Source organism: Pomacea canaliculata, linkage group LG8 (assembly GCF_003073045.1).
Source record: "Pomacea canaliculata isolate SZHN2017 linkage group LG8, ASM307304v1, whole genome shotgun sequence".
NCBI classification, from domain to species: Eukaryota; Metazoa; Mollusca; class Gastropoda; order Architaenioglossa; family Ampullariidae; genus Pomacea; species Pomacea canaliculata.
In genome coordinates, this window is record NC_037597.1 from 7,481,055 (window position 1) to 7,502,661 (window position 21,607).

General features: G+C 35.7%; 2 protein-coding genes and 1 long non-coding RNA gene across 4 annotated transcripts in view; 1 reads left to right on the forward strand and 2 right to left on the reverse strand.

Annotated features, from left to right (window-relative positions):
• The window catches only part of LOC112570268, a 3,257-nt gene extending 3,088 nt beyond the window's left edge, over positions 1 to 169 (reverse strand). Inside the window, exon 1 of the long non-coding RNA XR_003100617.1 lies at positions 91 to 169. This is a non-coding gene — a long non-coding RNA (uncharacterized LOC112570268). The remainder of the gene's footprint in view (positions 1 to 90) is intronic.
• LOC112570267 (proton-coupled folate transporter-like) overlaps positions 1 to 2,439 on the forward strand; it is a 10,946-nt gene extending 8,507 nt beyond the window's left edge. Inside the window, exon 10 of the mRNA XM_025248648.1 lies at positions 148 to 2,439. Within this exon, the coding sequence (XP_025104433.1) occupies positions 148 to 280 (133 nt within the window). The 3' untranslated portion in view covers positions 281 to 2,439. The remainder of the gene's footprint in view (positions 1 to 147) is intronic.
• LOC112570266 (spastin-like) lies at positions 1,282 to 20,821 on the reverse strand. 2 transcript variants are annotated; one of them, XM_025248646.1, is made up of 16 exons: positions 20,189 to 20,816; positions 19,369 to 19,452; positions 16,673 to 16,756; positions 16,202 to 16,339; positions 14,906 to 15,069; positions 14,276 to 14,405; positions 13,801 to 13,865; positions 12,712 to 12,786; positions 12,193 to 12,264; positions 11,947 to 12,022; positions 11,652 to 11,743; positions 11,274 to 11,353; positions 10,664 to 10,786; positions 10,230 to 10,300; positions 9,109 to 9,149; positions 1,282 to 8,306 (listed from the first exon to the last, which is right to left on the reverse strand). In XM_025248646.1, exons 1-16 carry the CDS (start codon positions 20,694 to 20,696, stop codon positions 8,184 to 8,186), a joined length of 1,926 nt encoding a protein of 641 aa, XP_025104431.1. In that variant the 5' UTR covers positions 20,697 to 20,816; the 3' UTR covers positions 1,282 to 8,183. The 2 variants fall into 2 exon arrangements, with proteins under 2 accessions (XP_025104431.1, XP_025104432.1); XM_025248647.1 differs by lacking the exon at positions 16,202 to 16,339 and having other exon boundaries at positions 20,189 to 20,821.
• Between the last annotated feature and the right edge of the window lie 786 nt (positions 20,822 to 21,607).

A 21,607-nucleotide genomic window follows, 5' to 3' on the forward strand; every position in this document is an offset into this window, starting at 1 on the left:
CAGTTGAAAAAAATATTCAGGAGTTTTCAGATTTGTGGTGTTGGATATTGCTGCGTTAAACGGAAGTAACATTAATCGTGTTTAACTTACAATGTCATTCACCTAGCCTACTGAATCACTTTTTCTTTTGCACTGTTCTGTTCATAGACTATTCCGGTTCCTCTCCAATAAGCTTCCATCAGATGACCCACCAGCAGAAGACCCTGAACATGAAGAAACACAGAAAGAGAAAAGCCAGCCGTTTGTTCAAGACATAAATCAAGAACACTCTAAGCTTTAACCAATGCAAACCATTTTGGACCTAATGGGCTTCCATGGCCATGGCTTGATAACAAGTTGTGTGACATTTTGGAACAATTGGCTTAGTAACAAGTTATGTGCGAGAAACGAGAAAGAAGTTTTTGGTAAAAACGGGTTTTAAAGTTTAGAAGGAAAGAAGACCTGCTGTAGGATGTCTCTTTTGATGAAAACTCAAAAGTTTCAAGTGACGTATGAAACTGATTTTATATAGGCATGTTTGTGTGTGTGTGTGTGTGCGCGCGCGATTGAACGTTTGTGTTTGGCTGGTGCTGCAATGATGATGATGGTGTGATTTTCTACATCCCTTATCTTTAAGCAGAAAAACTTCACTGTATATAAAACATTTGTTGTCATTTAGTTTTTGTGACAAATATAACTTTGTAAGTTTCATTGAGACATATCATTTGAAGCATGATGAATGGGATCTTAACAATTTCTATCATACACTTTTCTAATTTCCAGGCCCACTTCATTTGATACTGCTGAATTTACAATCTGGGTTAACGTAAAATATAATGATACTTCGGTTTTTGTTTGCTTGGAATTATTACAGTACGGGAGGGGTAGATCTTATCCACTTCAGGGTGGTAATTGTGAGTTACTGTTTTCTTAACTATAACTTGCAGCTAGAATACACTTTTATTCATCAAATCAAGAAGACAAATGTGGCTTTGACGTAGAGACTAAACAATCGCTAAGAAATCGGTACCTGTACAGACATAAAATCCAGGTCCAACTTTTCTACTCTTCAGGCAGCAGGCGTTTTACGGCAAATATTATCATGAGATTTTAACTGTAATTAATAAACTAAGTACATTGAAAGCAGGCTGTGGGTTTGTGTGTGTGTGTGGGCGCATGTTTCTTTTTATTGATTTAACAGAGCGATGCTTACTTCTACCAAAAATAAAATTGCACAATTCTATTGCTCATCCAGACACTTTCTAATTCTACACAACTGCCAACCAATGATACATCTGTTCATTTTGAATCATACTTTTGATTTATTGTAACCAATTGTTTTTGTGACAAAAAAAAATCAAGCTTGTTGGACACATCATCAAATCAATATGAAAATTAATGAAATGAAATCTTTTGCAATAACTGCGGCTGTTCCACACTGAGGCTTCACAGATCGCCATTTTGCTCACAACTGGCTTTTGCCTCTAGAGATTAGTCCTGATACTTCTATACTACTATATGTGTCGTGTGCCAATACAGTTAAATACAGCAGACGTTTGCACTGGCTTTGGCATGAAAAAGATTCCTGATTGCATAAATGGTACAAATTATTACATTTTCGCTGGCACACAAGCACTTTATTGATGCAAGCTTATATCTGTGCAAGAACTGAGCAATGAACTTGAAAGTCTATAATTTTCACAAGACAAACAAAAATTTAGTAAGCTGCCAAGCTTTCATCTGCAGCAGATCAAATATAAAGCAAATATTTCCATATGCTATCAAGTGAGATTGTTATTCTGATTCTGAATGATAAATTAACCACATTCAAACCTAATTTTTGTAACCAATATACTTTAGATCTTTATTAGCCGAGTCACAATAAACCTGCGATATTCCCATACAGGTTTACAGTTATGCATCCTTTTCCAACCATTATAATTTGAATTTTGATTTGTGTAAAGGCATCTTGTCTGCCACAATTCGCTGAGTGATAAAGCTTGAAATTTACCCACCACTCAGTATACATCCGTGAGATCCTGAGAGATCGGACAGAGTAAGGTTGAATTCTTTCAAGAAGGCCATAGAGCAATTTATGAAATGAGTATTTACAGTGAACAAAATTTGATCTAACAGAAAACAGTTACATCTTAAAACATCAAATGTGCAACTTTTGAAGGATATGAAAATACACCTATAACTGTTAACAGCTGTTAAAGTCTGAAGCTACAAAATGAAATGTAGATTCAAAAATGATCAAATTCCACGACATCTTAAAAAACCTTCTATAATACCCTGCCTTGCTAAAGCAAGTCTAAAGACATAGGTTCTGAATAGTGTACTTTGTACAGTCCAAGCATGTGACACTTTTATGATAATGTAAGCCATTTGGGAACTTTTAATGCATGCTCATTATATACTGAATGGTTGTACTGACAAAAGTAACAAAAGTCTTTTTTTTTTATAAAAAAAAACAAAACAACTCTGGTCTTCATCTTGTCCAATTGTCACCTGAATGCTGCTGTTATGTCTGTTAAAGGCATCAAGATAACTGCAAAAGCATTTGTGTGGAGAATTATATGCTGAAGATAAACAGCACGTCCATTAACAATAAGTATTTACACAAACTACTTTCTTCTGTCAAATGGTTCAATGCCCATCAAGAATGTTGCATGCATTTAAGAAAGAATTTCGTTAAATGACTTAATATTTTACATGAACAGCTATGCTGTGCATCAAATTTGCTTTAAGAAGTAGTATAGATCATGAAATTGCCTGATGGCTGTTTGGAGGCATTTTTCAATGCTGTGTAAGACGATGGCTGATAATATCAATGAAATTAAAAGGATCAACTCATAAAAACACATGACCTCATCAGTAAACTCTTCACAGACAACGTGTTAGCCATAAAGTGGACCGTTCTAAAAAAAAAAAAAAAAAAAAAAGGTGAATCTGACAGGTTTCCTCAAGTTTGACAGGTTTATGAAGCTGTACTTTTCTTCGATTGACATGATGCAGCACTTTGACAGTAAAACTAGTCTATGAGAGTCTATAAGAGACTAAAACAAAAACCGACCTTGTAATAGTCCAGCTTAAAAAGAAGAAAATCTGATCAGCAAAGGTCAGACATCCACAAATTCAAAATTGCTCAGGGAAAAAATTGGAAATTCAAGACATTGCTTACACCGATCCTTGCTTTGTGAAGTTCAACTTCACAGGAAATGCCAGTGTTGATGGAAAGAAAGTAAGCATAAATATTAAGAATTATTCAGGTCATGCTGCTTACAACCTTGGGGCTGTGGATGCCTGTAAAGTGTACAGCATACATGTTTCTGTGACCAAGTACATAGTTCCTAATTCTTGTGTCTAGAGCATCTGTGAACCTAGAGCAAACTTCCAAGACAGGGCTTCATTCTCCAAGGTGTCACTTTTGACCTCTATAATCTGTGACTGTACTGTCAGCTACAACCGCAGACGTGTATAGAAGTTCGTGCAACAATGGTTCAACAGGGCTGTGGACTTCATATATGCTAATGGCATTCGTACTACTATTTTCAAGATAAGTAGCTACACTAACAGGGCTCACAATCAACTCTTTGCTTTTGAGACCAGCTGTGTGTTCTCTTTTTCTGCAGTGCTTTGATGGTGGGGAAAAGCGCAATACAAATCAAATTTATTATTACTATTATTAAAACATACAGAACTCAGAATTAGAAAACACATACCGACAGCAAAATTGAATCAATGATCATGAACTTCAGAACATATACAGGCACCCTGCACTTAACCAATACAGCTGCAAAATGATATCAGATGGGTGACATCATTAGATAATCTGAAAGAAATTGAATACGTAGATTGATCAGATTGACAGATTCTTCCTATTACTGAAATGGCATTTTCTTTCTTTAGTACCATCCTTTACCAGGAGTCTTTAACTTGGAATATGAAGGTAAATTTTCCAGCCTATTAAGTTTTGCTCCCATCTCATTCCACTCTTCTTTGCCTAACTAACCCATTTCTAAAATTCACTCTGAAATTGTTGCTGCTGTGCAGATGATGTATGACAGGTTTCCTCCTCTCCTGTTATGTTTGTGAATCTTTTGACATTGTATTATCTGTTCCTTTACTAATCTAGATAATTGTAATTACCCTCATCAAAATGTTAAACTTCATTAAATTGATTAATGCACTCTGCATTGTGCCTGTATTGTTCCTTTCTAGATTCATCCCTCTTTGTGTTTTCTTTAACTGTCTGACCTGCTGCTATGAGACATCCTGGCTATCTCAGATGTAAGCCTGAATTTTGCTTTTTCTATAAAAGGGGGGCATATGACCTACCAACCTCCTTCCCCAGCGAACTCCCATCCACCTGTCCACTTCGTTTACAGATGTTGCTCATGGCATGCCCTTTCATTTCTTAATTTTTTGTTCTTGGGTGTGAAACATTAATTTGAGAAAAACTGTTTTCCCAATGGCAGAATTATCTTATCCATACTTAAAAAATATGACATTCTGGACTTCCACTTCGATTACAATGAATGCTAATTTTTTTCCTTATCAATATATGTATCATCATTGTTTGCAGGGCAAACACAAGTCAGGTGGTCTACGGTAAGTTACAGATTATCTGATGTCCTTATATTTTACTGGCTAAAAAGTTTTTCATCATACACATGCCTCCTTCAGCCATTCCCCACCCTCAAACTAAAGCAAAATAAAAATATTTTTTTAGTAACTTACAGATTTTTGCAATTAATTTAAATAGTTCAAGTATTTCAGGTAACCAAAATCTAAAACTTTGCCAAATCAATGAAAAATAAGGGAAACATTTGACTTTTCAAAATCTTAAGCTCAACACTACTTACACAAAAAATGTTCTCAAATTATGTCAAACAGTTGTATATCAATTTTATAGATGAAGAAAAGGTATTAAGACAAGGAGACAACATAATAATGACCAGCACATTAATCTACAATAATCATGTATGCAAAATAAATGCTGAAAATATAAGAACGATCACATAGTGACACTTACATATCTGTGCTTATATGCACAAATAATAAACTAGTAAAAATCTCTTTACAAAGGAGTAAAGTGACTGGGCTTTAGGAAGTAAATATGCTACACACATTCACAAGAGACATAGAAGAAAAGTAAGCAAACAGATTGTAGTAATATTTAACTTTCTTCTACAACAAAATTTCCCAGAATCTACAACAGCTAGATCACTCCATAATCTGAATGATATTGTGAGTTAAAACACATCTGCCATAGCACAACATGTAACTCTTTAAACTTGAAAATAATTATGACTTTCAATTACTTTGGTATTTCTCTTTTATGAGAAAGTCACAAATTATAACTTTGATTTTATAATTCATTGCTCCAATTCATTGCCTAATGCTTACTGTATTTCTTAAAGTGTTTCAATTAACCACAAAAACATTCACATTCAAACTCATGGTCTGCCTTTGTATGGTATGGTGTACCAATATGTTAATGCTTTAACAACAGTAATACTACACAACAGCTCCATCATGAAGTTTCCAACCTAATGAGACCATCATTCCCAGGTGAATACAATAGGCAAAATGCATTTACGTTTCACAACTGTATTGAACAGAAAATACCTACAAACATTACCATGAACAAAAAGAAAATAGAAATTGTTGACAAAAAATAATAATAATGTAATATGTTAACAGTATGCTTACATCTGAACAGACAAGCAAGCATAATTCAAACAAAATTGTCTTCATTCAACGAAGTCCTACTGTCATTTCTGAACACATACAAAAATTTATGATATGCAGTTTTCGTAAGCCACATTCTTGAAGGCTCACGTCATAGCTAAACGGAATGCATTAAGAGAGAAATAAATGGAGAAGATGTGGAAATCATTTTCTCCAGTAACATCATAGTGAGGCACTCTGTACTGAAAATGAAATCAAGATGAATCTTACACTACTATCTAAGAAAAACATTGTCATCTTTAAACAAAAAAACTAATCGTGTCCTTGGAATGATGCTCACAATTCACTCATTAGCTTCTCTGACATCTCCAGCTATTTCATTTCAAAACATGGGAAATGAATGTGTTTTTGCACTTAGAAGCTAAATAAATCATTTCAGCGAAAGCTATACAATGCAACATTTCTGGCAGTGTTTTATAAGTGAATATAATTTGCATCTGTAGAATAGTTTTAAATATTAGACATATGATACAACTAGCTTCTGGACAACAGTTAATGTTATTGAAATGGGTTGTTTGTAAAAAAGATGTTTATTTTGAAGAGCATCATGCCTTATTTCAAAATTGTGTAAGTGCGGAGGCATTTTGCTATTCCTCTAACTGTGGTGATGTAGTAGAAATGTGATAAACTACAAAATGCCAAATGCTATAATCAAATGCCTGTAGTTGTTAAAACACATGAAAACAGATTCAAAGAACCCAATTTTTAAAAAAGTACATTCTTTGACAAACTACCTGCATAAAAGGAGAATAACTTAATAAAATAACTGCTTAAATAGAAGAATTTAAGAAAAAGCGGAATGCAGTGCAGCACAAAAATAAAAAGGATATATAAATGTATGCATTATGAAGCCAAGTGGAGATTGGAAAGTCTGATAAATTTTAATGAGAGAATGTGAATGAATTTTCTTAACACCATTTGGAAGTTTATTCTCTAAACATAATCACATTATTTGGGGCAACATATCCACTTTTTATAATACATTTCAAACCCGTTTATTTTCCCTCAAGCCACAGTTTGTCATTTAGTTCTTGAACAGCAGTGCATGGGGCAACTTTGTAATTTTTTGAAAATGTCAGAGAACTCTCAACAAGTTTGACTTTAGGAAACCATTTTGCAGCTATTTTTCCATCATCTACTGGGGTTTGCAAAACAGTCATTGATTTTAGAATGTACAGTATGATATTATGCAACTTATGAATATTCACAAGAGGTGGGGCTTCACTTTCAAAACTGACTGATGCTTGTCAAATGAGTTACACAAACAAACCTCATTATCATCCATTTATCACTAAGTCTTGTGTACCTTATCTCCCTATACTGGGGCAACAGAAGCATTCAGGTTTTTCATTTAAAAAGTCTCACTTCACATGGAAAAAAGTTAATGGAATGCTAACAAGCTCTATAAAGGCAAAAAATTTACTTTCCACAAAAAAGTAGCAGATTTTGTACACTTTATTTGTTGTGTACATTGTATTTTGATGTAATCCTGACTTGGCACTCAGCCTGCTGCCTTGATTGTTCAGGTACAAATGTACTCAGGTGGCATGCTAAAGTGTTTGAAAAGAGGTATTAAGGAACAGAGCAAAATGGAGGTCAGTAAACTGAACATGGGGAAGTCAATTGTGGAGCTATGTGCCATTAATAAAAATGTTAATCGCTAAGTGATATGGAGATATTTTAGTTTTTCTGCACTGGTTAATATTAGACCCGGTAAATAAGGCTCTTGGCATCATATGCCATTCCAGTAACACAATTGTTCCCTTGTTTATTTTTCAGGGGCCTTCGTTTTTCTTAAAGTGCTTATCTTCTATCACTAGATGCTCATATATTGATGTACAGTACAGGACCATGTAAGGCAAGATAAGGTGAGACAGCATGCACAGCAAAATCTTCTACAGTCGTGTGTATGTTTACATGTGTTTGGCTTATTGTTCGCACATCTTGCTTGGCATGCATGTACTGCTGTACAACTGTATGTCATCTTGCTGAGCCCCAAAAGCAGCACTGTTCTACCAATGCACAAAAGAAGAAGTTTGTGCTAATACCTGCAGTTCATGCACAACCTTTGAAAAGAACTATAAGCAAAATGCAAGTTCAAGACAGTATGAGCATTGGTGTGCTTAGCAAGCTACATATATTAATCGATTTTCACAAAGTTTGCTGTAGCCTCTATAACAATTATCACCTTTTCTAGCACTATTGTAATATAGATTGAAGTTTCTATGCTCAATTGTTACCACTAGCAGCAAATGCTGTGTCACATCTTGAATAAACTTTATTTTTTTTAAGACTAGTTATAGCTATCTTCAAAGATGCTTATAAAATGAAAGAAAGTATTACTTAAAGTTACACAATAAAATATTGCACAGTCAGATCATTATACTCAGACCACTCAAAGAAGACTGTTCATTTTGGAGGGCTTTGCTAATAGCCAAATACTGTGATCATACAGTGATATCACCATACTCCCTGTTCCAGTCTTCGTATCGACCAAGCGTTTCCAAGGGCACACTCCGACGAATTCTCTTTACAGAGTCCAGAAAATCAGACATTTGAATCTCTCGAACCTGTTAAAATACATATCATATTTGAGTACATCTTCATCTTTCTTTTATCTGGTTTAATATACAATTAAACCTGAAACTAAAGATTCATTTGCTGCCTTCATCTTTCAATTGAATGCATATTTCATTTCATAAGAGATCAGCATCTGACCTTTATAATCAATACATTTTTCATACTGTCACTTTCTGATTAAAGGTGAAATTTTATTTAAAAAAAAAAAAAAAAAAAAAAAAGGCTGTTTTTAATCTGACAATTTTTACATTTTCAAAGCACAATCTCAGATTGCATTACATTTTCATCTAGAATGACTATCTCAGTTGTTTCTTATATGAAAATGTTTTGCAAACCTAGTCAAATGGCTGCTGACACTGCACGTAACATTTTACATATACAGAACAAAGACATGGTTGTTTCTAAAAAAAAAAAAAATGCTCAGTAACTCAAAACAGTTTTTTTTCAATTGTATACTTTATTTTCTTACTTTACTTATGTTATGGTTATTCTATATGTTATGAAACTTTCCAACTCTGCACAAACGTTTATACTTGAAATACAACTATTTTATTTTTACTAATTGAAACAGAATTTATAGAATTTTTTCAGGTATCAAGCCTGCTTATTCTCCAATGTTCTGCCCCTAAAATATATTTTAAGAAGAACCTTTAAGTCAGTGAAGTGTAAATGGATCATCATGCCTGAAATAAGAGATAAAGGGGATATCAAACTCTCTTTTTCCACCTTCTGTGATAAGGAACCAACTTTTGACTGGAATATATAAAAGCAATCAGCTAAAAATAAACTGACCTTATTTGCATCCATGACTTTCACTTCACTGACACTAAGTTCTGGAACAAAATGTGAAAAAAGGTTTAGGCACCAAATATCATCCATGCACTAACTGGTAAAGAAAGTCTTCACAACAATGATAAATTCATAAATGAAAATCTTCATGTAAAATAGTAGTGTACGGATAAATGAGTGCACGCATGCCTAAGCATAAACTAGACACAAAAAAGAGATTAACCTATTTTATATACAGGTAGTCCTCGACTTACGATGGGGATCCGTTCTTAACGCGTCGTCGTAAACCGAATTTCGACGTAAGTCGGATCATACGTTCATACAGTACTGTACCATAATAACAGTACAGTACTGCAAACACTTAGCCTATCCAAACACCTATCCTAACACAGTACCCTACATAATTATCAATAAACATAAGTACAGTAAAATATTGTACAGTACAGTACGCTTTGTTATCACTGTCGCTTTCATAGGAGCAGATCCTTCACATGTTCAAGGATGCGATCTTTATCCTTGATAATCGTAGCGACAGTCGAACGCAGGGCCGTGCTTAGGGGCAGGCGGACGAGGCATCTGCCTAGGGCCCCGCGCTTTTGATTGTAACCTATTGACGAACGTTACAAATAAATTAATCGTAGGCTTATGTTGTAATGTGTATGCAGCATGCTGTCAATGATAAAAGACGAGATATCCCTGAGGAAAGAAGTGACTTTAGATCCCAACTAAAACCGTGTGATCGTGGCGTGAGGGCCCCGCACATGCCCTTTGCCTCGGGCCCCGCGGGGGCTAAGAACGGGCCTGGTCGAACGACTAAGTCCTAATGACCTGCCAATTTCTGTTGCTGTTTCCCCCTTCTCAGATTGCCTTATGATATCCACTTTCACCTCCATGGTGATGGCCTTCCTTTTCTTTGATGCACTGTTATCAGATGAGTCTACTTTCGCTAAACCTCGTAAGTCGGAATACCATGAAACGACGTAACTCGAGACCGTCGTAACCCGAGGACTACCTGTATATCTATATCTTTCAGTTCTTTTAAAAAACACGACTTACATTACTTTCTCCCGACTACCTCCCCTCCCCAATCCCTGACTAAATGCCAACCAAATTTTGGAACTAACCTCTGATTGGCCCAAGCGCTGCATCTTTAGCAAGCGCAGTTAGGTCACTGCCAGAATATCCTTCTGTCAGTCTGAAATGATGAAAATTGACAAGCAAATATTAAGCAGTCAGGAAATATAAAGCTTTGTCTCAACCTTGGGGGATTTTATGAATACTTGTTTGTCAAACTTAAATGAATTTCTAAAGATGAAAGTCTGAATGAATGAAACAAACTCCAAAAAACCCAAACCACAAATATTTTTTGCAATAAAAATGTTTTAATCCAGTTTTGTATTTGCAGAGTTCATTTGAAAAATAAATTTTACTGTCTATGGCTTGGTATAGAATCTCATTAAATGTTTCTTAAGTATTATCATCAAAGACGTAAAGGGGAAAAAAAGTGCAGAGGTGAGAGGACAGGAGGAGTGTAGAATAAATACAGGAAAATACATACGTGGCTAAGTGGGCAAGCTCACGTTCTGAAAAATGACAACCCTGTTGGGTCAGCAAGTGATTCAGCATAGATACACGTGTTTTGTGGTCAGGCATTGCAACATAAATCCTCTTGGGAAATCGTCTGCAAGAATAAAAAGATTGATCTACAGGTTAGCTCTATGTTGTATAAATACAGGGCATTCAGGATTCAATCTTATAGTACCCAGGACTCAACACAGTGTGGTTAGCGCAATACATTTTCCTTAAACACCTATGCCTACAAACCTAAAATACAAACAATATAGTTCATAACAATTGTTTAGAGAGCATTTCTTAAAATGTGAAATATATCATTCATCATAAAGATTTCAGATGAACATTTTCTCTAATATTAAAACTATTTTCTGTCATGTGGTACACTAATCCTGGAAAAAGAGGGACCCACAAAAATTTGTTTACCTTCTATTATGAAAATTTTGTATTACATATTGAGTCATAGGCTTCACATACATGTAATACATATCACATAATCTCTTTAAAATAATTTCACTCCTTTTCATCCTCTTTAAAACAAAGCTAAACTTTACTCCATAACTTCAGTTTTCTCTGATTTAGCCAAGTATCCAGACCTCAAAACTGCATCATCCAACTCCTGAGGTCGATTAGTTGCTCCCATGACCAGAATGCGGTCCTCTGGGCTAGATGAAACCTGGGAAAATGTTTAATGCAAAAAACTGTGAAAATACACTTTTATTTACACAAAAGTAACAAACCCTAACCTTCTAGACTTATAAAACCAGCTTGCCAGAGATGCAACTTGGAAAATGATTTGTTACAAATGCCAAATTAAGCACCAAATCAGATTTTGGAGGTCTTGTGGGTATTTCAAATTTTTTTAATTTTCCAAGGTTATGATAGTGCTTGCTAAAAGGCTGGTGTGGCTGAGGTTCAAATGAAAGATTTAACTGACCTCAAAGTAAGCCAAGTAAAACAATAACAAGACCTACCCCATCAAACTGCACCAAAAATTCTGTTTTTAGACGACGACTTGCATCATTTTCTCCCTCCCGACGTTCACAGAGCAGAGAGTCAATTTCATCTGCAAAACCATTTCATTATTCATTTATGCAGACAAAAACATATTTAGAATTTCATGTAAAGACTTGCATTAACTTTTAAATATAATTCTCAATTAAACGTACAAGCTTCTGTTGCAGAAGATACGAGTTTCATATGCTTTATGACTTTTTCTCTATTTGCCCTTGAATATATAGCAAAAATGTTCACAAATGTTGACAATACCTATAAAAATGATTGCTGGTTGTAGTTGACGAGCAGCAGTGAAAAGTGTGCGTACCAATTTCTCCCCTTCTCCCACCTGTTGCAAAAAGAGAGAGGAGACTGTTTTGTGCCCTCCATATGCAAAAATGCTCTGCACATAGTGAGTTTATCTAAAGTTTTATCTTTAGGACACATGCAAATTTTGATGATCATCTTGTGACTTTGGCAGGTACTAGGCAAACTAGTGCTATTTTTAATGGCAGTTACCCATTTTGAAGTCAAGCTGGAAGCACTAATGTTGAAAAACACCGATTTCGATTCACTTGCAACAGCCTTGGCCTGAAGCAATACAAACACAAGTTCAGATGTAATTATATAGGGTGCTCAAGGAAGACATGAATTTCAATTACTATTTATAGCTACATTTGTGAATACAGTTTGTAAATTGACTAATACTAAGCATGGTTCACTGTGTCTGGGTTATGGAATGTGAAGGAAGAATCCAACCCTCTTCTCTTTCCTTCTCTTATACATGGGGTAGTCATCTGCGGATTGGCAGGATAGTCTTCTAGTCGTGGGCCCAGGAAAGCCTTGAATCAGTGACCCTTTGACTAAAAGTTAAGAATACTAACCAACAGGATACAATACCTAGGTCACTGTCAAAGATATTACATCAAAACAGGTCTTTAATAAGCTTTAACATCACAGGTCTTTAATAAGCTTTAACATCAGTACAAACTGTCTACCTCCAATGCATGAATTGAGAACTTTATGAGCTATACTCACCAGTAATGTCTTGCCATTTCCTGGCGGTCCAAACAGCAGCAAACCTCGAGCAGGTGCTCTCAGACCCGTGAAAAGCTACATCATTAAACACAGGTCTTTCAATCAGAAATTCACAATTTCATTTATCCCTTCTCTGGTCACCAAATCAAATTTTTTAATCAAAACAATCTGTATATCGAAAATAAATTTCTAAGCCCTCCATTTAATATCCACAAATGCACACTGACAGATGACTCACAAGCTCTCTTGATCTGTTATCTGAAGCCTCAAGTAGATCAAGTACTAAATGCAAGATAACAGATCATAGACATTTTGTGGATACACATGAGCATGGAGAATATGCCTATGTCTGATCTCAAGGCAAAAATATTGCCTGTAGCCTAGAATTAATGTCACAACTTATTAGTAACTATATGTTGTATTTCTTCTTGGTATTAATTACACAAAAACATATAGATGGAATTGTGATGGTGAAAGCTGTTAAACATACAAAGATCAAGCACAACTAATGTTTTCCTAAATTTCAGGAACAAATCATGAATTTCAATTTTCAGTAAAGTCAGGATTCAAAAACAGATTCCATCTGTTTTCTGGATTTTGATCCAGCATTTGTCACTGACACATTGACTTATTCCTTATGATTATCAGGTTCCCAGGATGCAGCCAGCACACAGATTTTCTCCTCCATCTTCCCAAATAATGGCTGAATGAGAATGTAGAGGTCACTTAAAATAAACCAGCAAAATACTGAATTTGATTCAGTTCTCACTCCTTAGCATATCTGAGAGCTGTTTTTCAGTAATTCCCACTGGTGAAGGTCAGTATATAATGGTCATAAACTGTGAAGCTTGGGAATGTTTCCAAAATGCTTTTAAACTATTCCCCTATGTCTGAATAAAATGTTTTTATTTAAATCATGAATATGGTAGTTGCAGGACAACACCTGCAGACAAACAAACATGCCTTAAATGGACAATCATTCTAAATCTGATGTGGTCTTATAAATTTTAAAAAATTAGAATCAGCTTACTTCAGTTTCTACCCATATAAGACAAATAGTGCACCAAATGTATGTATAGAAAACTGTACCTCTGGTCTGAGTGAAGGTAAAATGACAATTTCCTCTAAGGCTTGTTTGGCCATTTCCTGTCCACCTGCAAATCAGACCAAAATTTTCAGCAATTGTGTGTATTTGTTATGCCATACTTCTTTTGCAGCTAAACGTAGTTTGCATGCTAGATAGATGATAAGTTGTTCTGACAGCTGAACATTGTTTGCACACTATATATCAATGAACGATTCTTCCTGTAACTTTTAATAACTGAACATCATTTGCACACTTAATATTAGTGAGTCTTGCTTTTACTCGGACTGTTGCTGTTACTATGGCATTCAGAAACAGAACAGAATCACTGAAAAATGTTCTTGAATCTTGAATAATGAGAAGCCATGATTCTCATCCCTTTATTACTTATCATCCTCCCTCTCACATTAAAGAAAAAACTAACACAGAGAAATGAGCCTAAAACTATCATATAAAATAACCAAAATGCCTCTTACTAACCAATATCCTTGAAAGAAACACATGGTCCTTGGTCTACTACTTCACTCAAAATGAGGTCAGCCAGTTTCTTATCAACATTTTTCAACTTGGCTGAAGTTATATCTCTCTTTCCATCATTGTTCTTAAGTGCCTGTAAAAGGTAAGCAGTTATTAACTTCAGGGCTTTAGCCTACTAACAAATTTTAGGATTTTAGAACAGACTGGTTTACGATAGATCAGATCAAAGGCCATTTATGTAAGTCCACTATTTATAATATTGATTTATATTTTATTGTTTGGATGAAAGCCCCACCCCCAATCTCAGAACTATCTACCCCAAACACAAACAATAAAATACAACAATATTGAAGAAAAAAGTCTAAAGCATTCATGTACAAACCTAAGTCCAATCCTACTAAACATGAAAATATTATGATATATTTTGTAAAACATTCTGGAGTATTAAATAAATTTATATGTATAAAAAAATTAAAAAATTAAAAAGTTACATAAACATATTTGCATATTAAACACTCTAAATATAATTGAAAAAATAATTAAAAGTGGATTGTAAGAAATGAACATCAATTCTTTCAGTACACAAAGCATCACCATAATAACACAATACAAAGAATGGGAAATAATCACAACCTCTGGCTGTGAAGACTGTCTAGTATGAGTGGGTTTCCGCTGTGTCAAAGGAGATAATGTGGATGAGGAACGTGTTCTCTCCCTGTTTGCAGAGTTACGTGGAAGTGTATTACTCTTATGAACTGTCATAGCTTGCCGAGACAGCTTCATAGGTTTGCTTGACACTGCACAAAAGAAAAAAAATGGCAAATGGAAGACAAGTTAAATATTCACAACACTGCTAGTGATATGCTGTAATTTGCATTTCTATTCAAAATTAGACCTGTAAGGTTAGCACACTCTATATCATATTCACTGTCAACTAGAGCCTGAAACGAAGCATATATTTCGAGTTGCAAACTCATTACTGATTTCCTTTCATAAGTAGTTTTATCTTCCTAAACTGTTGCTTTATAAGGTGAAATGTTAAGTGAATAAAGAAAAATAAACTTTTTCACAACAGTCTTAGAAATTGACTATTTTGATATATTCTGCATAATTAAATAAGTCTTTATAGACATGCAACAAAAGATATAATTATCCAAAAAGGTCACAAAAATGAGCTTTTGTACATTTCCTCGATGATTTGAAGCCCACTTCCATGTTGAATTTTCGCACACAGGCCACAATCCCTCATCCTAGACTCTAGATGCATATTTAAAACAAAAGTCTATTTCTATCTAAAGTTCTAATCCATGTTCTTCATTTTTCCAGGCTGGACAGGATCTAGTACAGCAATAGCATCAGGCTTACTTAAAAATACAATCTGTACAAGTTCCTCATAGTACCAATCTTGCTTTAAGGGTGTCAAATGTGAACACTGTTAGCTGATACACAGAGGAGAATCCAGGTATGCATGTGATAATTTGTTTACCATAGTAAATACAGGAATCAAAACATATGATTATGACCTATAGGTCACTTCACAACAAAGAATTGCATAAAGCAGAAAAATCTATCAGTAAACTTTTAATTTTAGTTTTAAAGGTTATGTATTTCAAAACTAACAAGACAAAATCAATGTGGCCAGCATTCACATAAAAAAACACAGAAAGACCCTAAAAATAAAATCATTATAAAGCATGCAACATAACCTGAGAGTTTGATAACATAGCAACAGAAACAACAAAAATAAACAAGAGAAACTTCAAAACAAGCATAATATCAAGTGAAAGTAAGCCATGGTACTCACATAATCATCTGATATCTGCCACTTGCATATTTCAGCCACACAAATACGACTGATATGAAAGAAAAAACATAACGTATCGCTGTAACATCTATTACTTTGAGGTATCTTGCATAAGTCACAAGTACCTGCTGACTCAGGTCTATTCCTCTGTTGCCCTGTAATTTTAGGAGTGGCACCAGCAGGATTAGGATTTCTAAAAGTCCATTTCTCATCCATTTCTTCTTTTTTCTGTTTATCCAATTTCATTTCTAGCAGAAGTTTTTCTGCAAGGTTGGGGTAAACACAACACCAAACAGACATAGTGTATCACATCAAACAAAAAAGCATCACATACAAAATTTTATCTGAAAAATAATCACACAAATAAAAATATGGATTCTACAATATGTAAAGAAGCAACTGAAAAAGTGCTTATTTAAAATTAAAAAAACAAATGTTCAAGACTAATTACTGTCTGAAGATTCATTCTGTTCTCTTGGTTTTTTTTTCAGTTTTAATAAAACGTGAAAGAAGGTGGAATAGCTGCTCTACACTTCAAGAGTTACAACACCCATAAAACAGATTTAAAAACAGAAAAAGGATCTAGAAGCAAGTACCTAAGACTTCCAGCCTGTCTTTTGCCATTGCCAGATTTGTTATCATCTTCTCACGAAGTCTTCGAGCTCTCTCAAATGTCTCTCCTAGAAAGAAAAACAGATTAATAACAAATGAACAAAACATTTATAACAAAAAAAGTAGCCTAACTTACTTTGCCCATCACTTACAGTGCAGCATGCTCTCCAAATCAAAATTTAAGCTGCATTTAGTTGAACTGTGTGCTTATGCTGCATTAATATCAACTCAAACATTAAAGGATGCATAGTATGTCTTTCACAGATGCATTTAGATGTGGAATGAGCTGTAACTGTGAAAACTGCAAATCATCAACAGAATTTTATTATTTAAACTATTTATATTTGACACCTAACACCAATACTATCTTACAGGTTGCAATCAACTTTCCTGCAGATGCAGAACATTAAAATGCAAAGGTTTCATATATTTTGTAAACAGTGTTCAAAACTTATACAGATTCTTATAAACCATAATGTTTTTCATCTATTCTTTTGCATATGCTTATGAATGCTTACATACATAATAAGGACATAAACGACGTTTTATGAAACTGCCAGGAACAGACAAGTGTACAACTGATTGATTTAGCTATCAAGAGAAAGTACTGATTAAAAGACACTTAATCATCACGTGAAAGAGAACTAAAGCATATGTGGATGTTTTGTCCCTTTCATAATTTGATCAAAGCATCTGTAGAGAAAAAGGGGAAATTTCACCAATAGTCAATATAAATTTACAATCTAAAAATTTGTCAGTTTCAAGTAAAATTTTAAAATCACAAAAACTTGAATTCTCAGCCACTGAGTAGAGGAAGGATGCTAGTCTTTTTAACAAACCCAGCACATGTCTAGGTGGCAGATAGGAGGCCAACCTCCAGATATTGGCAATTAGCTGTGTTGGGCTGGACAAATAAGCCATCGCAGACCAACTAGTGGTGATCCTAACAGGAAGGGGCAAAATACCCAGCAGCACTGTTATCTCTACAAAATACCCCTAGTGTCCTATGATAGAATCATCAGGCAAACAAGAGCATAAAAACTCTAGCTGATCCAAACAGCTGATCAGAAAGGACCCCCTTTTCCCAATGGCTGTGAAGGCAAATAAAGGCATCAATAATGGTAAACTAGTCAAGTAGATGAGGCTTGCCAGATCTGTAAAAATCAATATGTCTAGGAGAATGCCCATTCTGGTACACACCAAAGTCAGATTTGCAAGGCCTGCTACAGGTGCAAAGCAGAGCACAATGCATCAGCGCTAAGTGACATGTTGATTGGTTGATTGTGTTCTACACCATGCCAGCAACTAAAGCTATATTTGCACGGAAGAACACATGAGGGTAACACCACACTACTGCCTTGAAGCAGTCATTGCAAGGCATAATATGTGAGGCTAACACCATGCTGCTGCCGGACCCAGTAAAGATGCACTGAATTGCAGACAAAATACAGGACTGCCACCTTGGGGCAGTCGTGCCAACTCACCATGAGAAGTTTCATCAGCAGGACTCCGACTAACACCTGAACCAACAGTAAAGCCTTTATTTCCAGCAAGAGACTCCGCCAATCTATGGAAAACTGGGCAAACTAAGAACATTTCCACTTTAAGTGATAAAAATAGATGGAGAGGAAAGGTCTATCCCAGCCACTGAATGGACTATTGTAGAAGACTGATACCTAGACCAATGGTCTTGGTTATTGTTGTTTTGCTGTCATGAACAATTTATACCTTGATGACTAGAGGTGAAGAGCCTTTGACCTTTGAAGATATTTTGTAAATTGTGTCATACCTGTATTAAATTTCATTGCTTTGTGTTGAAAACTTACAAATTCTCCTTTTGTTAAAAATAGGTTGTTTTCACACTGGGCAGGAGAAAAATGATGTTTTCATTGTGTTGTGAATGCATGTGCATGGAACATGTGGTGTAACAGTCTCCAAGACTCACACTGGAGAGTCCCCAGAGCTTTCCTGCAGTACAACCCCAACAACTGTGGCCCACTTCCTGCAGGACTGTCCAACTCATCAAAAATATGACAAAAATGCAGAAGCAAAGGCTAAGACCACTGGCTGTGCTGTTGTGAAACACGAAGGGTATCTCGAAGACACACTGGAGAGTCCCTGGAGTTCTCCTGCGGCACAACCCCAAGCCGTCCACTTCCTGCAGAATTGTCCAACCCATCAAAAGCTAAGAGCAGAGACAGCTTGCTGAATCACCATTGATAGAAAAGATCTTTGGATCCCTGCAATGTCTTATATCATATAGCAGACTATGCTATGTCATCTGGAGTCATTGTCTAAGCACTCAAAGTTGTTTTTAAAATGAGTTTACAAACTTTGAGCTAAAATGATGGCAGATGTATGTGGCTTTGGTCAAAATGCTAAATCAAAATAATCACAATTTACTTAAAATTCACCATTCTCGTCTGTCATGGGAAAAGCAAGAAGCACTGTGTATTCAAAAACTGCAAGTGCAACATCACAATTCACAAAATAGCACTTAAATGAAGGTAAGAATGTTTAATTTACTTTTGTGTTGCACAACACTGTCAAAGAAATTCTTATGCTGTCCTGAAGGTTTTTAACAAAAACTACTCCAAGTTATAACTACTCTGAATAACTTTTATGAAGAGATAAACCCAAATCATACTTTGAGAAAAATTGGCCATGCTTATAGCTTTACCTTCTCCACTGACATCAACTGCAATTCCTTTCTCAAGTTCCAGGATACCTTTTTTGTACATATCCACAGCTACATCCTTTCGAGCTGCAAATATATATGCAACTTTTTGTAATTCCATCACATGCCAGACAACAACTAATGTTCCAATTAATTTTACAAAATTTGTAATTTGTTTAAATTAAACATATATGTAGTGCTGTCATGAGATAAACAGTTTGACAGTGTTCCAAATGAGAAACTATTAAAGTAAAGAATGAGGAATTGGGTAAGTCTCTGGTGTATGTGTGCCTGCATGACCATATACTATGTGTATGTGATATGCCAAAAAGAGAGAGGAAGAAAGCATGTGTATGCAAAATGAGGGGTTGCTTAAATGACTGTGCACATTTTCACAGAGCAGATCAAAGAGGGAAAATGGTAGACCATTATCTTCTCTCATCAGTACTGTCTCAAATTACCATGATGTCAAAATATGTTGTGTAGATGAAATATGTGGTACCTGGTTCTACACAGTAATTTTTTTTTCTTCATAGGGACCTCTAGTAACATCTTACTAGCACACATAAAATAAATCAATTCAGAATCAAGAGACACCAACCAAACATGATCTACGACCTTCCCGTAGATGAAAGGAATATTCCTGACAAGTTTGGTGAGGATTTGTATAATCCTCTACCAGAACAACACAAATTGCCACACTCTGCTTTATTTATAGATAAAACCTAATTAGTTTGCGTGCTGTGAATGGGAAATCCCATATACAACTCTGAAAATGAGTTTCTTAGCACTTCAGAAAATCCGTGAACAAGTGTAAACAAACCTGAATCTTCTTCATCGATTTTCAGTGCGCGGGAGATATGCTCGAAAGCTTTTCTATGGTGATGCTTCTGGGAAGCAAGAGCTGGCTCTCCTGGACCGACCCCTGCCCTGCTTTTGTCATTTGATGCCATCGCGGCTGACAGACAAGGTGCCTCTTCATCTGATTTTGCAGCTGATTCTTGAGTTAAAGCTCGTCTGCTTCTGCATCCAATGAGAACTAGTGCTAGCCACAGTTGATAGGCAATCGTACGCAATAGAGCAAAAATAAATAACAATGGCCCTGCAAATATTCTGATATTTCGTCCATGAAAACTCCGGTAGTTTCGAATGGGTGGAGATTTACTCTTCCCGTCTCTTTTCCTGCCAGAGCCTTTGCCGGGCCCAGGTCCTTTGCGCTGCATAATCTCTGCATTCCGCCATGTTCTGGCAGTGATCACTGGGATACACGGAAGCTGTATTATGACGTCATCAGATAAGGTTCCGTCTACGGCACGAGTCGATTCGACCATAGCCCAAAGTTGATTCGACCACGGACGAGCCGATCACGACTAAAACCCGTAGGCTTCGGTCGATTCGACCACACACGATTGACCACACAACGTACCCTGATCAAATAGATTCGGCCACTGGCTTCAGTCGATTCGATCACCAAACACAGTTTACCAGTCATTTCCTTTTGACTTTTTTTTTGGCTCGTTTTATGTGAAAAAACCAAAACGATTTTCGTCAACACAAATCATATGATATATCGTAGGTCAGCCGCCACTACTATCAAATGAAAAATAGGCGTTGTTTGAAGTAATGTGGCACGTGGATACCTGTGTTTGAGTGATAAAAAAAATACGTACATTCCTTGCTTAGCTTAATTTACGCAAATGCAGCATAGTGCATTAATTGGGCGTGTTTGGGTTTATATACTGTAGTGGTCAGAGATCCGAGCCGTCAAGGAAGAACACCGGAGTGGATGAAGCTGCCTGCGAAAAGATCGATGTCCATTGGTAACTTGCAATTAAAATAAAACACTCAAAATAAAATTTCTTATCAACAGCTTTGCAAATATAAAATCGAGTTTCAGATCATTTTATGTCCTGTGAATATAACATTCATCATTATCATTATCATCGTCATCATCATATGTCATTTACTGAGAGCAATACCCCAGCCAATACCAGGCTTACCACTTTTTACAAAAAAAAGATAAATTGAAAACTGGGTGAAAGTAAATAATTATAAAATATTCAATGCTAACGAGCGCGCGCGCACACACACACACTACACACAGACAGCATTTGCGTGCTTCACTTTAGCGGTTTTAATTGATTATTCGCGGGTTTGCCATTATGCAGCCATAAAATAAGACTTTGGAGCTTTTAAGGCTTACTGCAGAAAATCGCAGACAACAGTCCACTTCTTCACGTTC

Coding starts and splice junctions, on each gene's coding strand:
- LOC112570266 (XM_025248646.1), bottom strand. CDS start 20,696: ATGGTCGAATCGACTCGTGCCGTAGACGGAACCTTATCTGATGACGTC. Junction 19,453..20,188: donor AATCGATGAAGAAGATTCAG/GTTTGTTTACAC, acceptor ATATATTTGCAG/CTCGAAAGGATGTAGCTGTG. Junction 16,340..16,672: donor AGACAGGCTGGAAGTCTTAG/GTACTTGCTTCT, acceptor CCAACCTTGCAG/AAAAACTTCTGCTAGAAATG.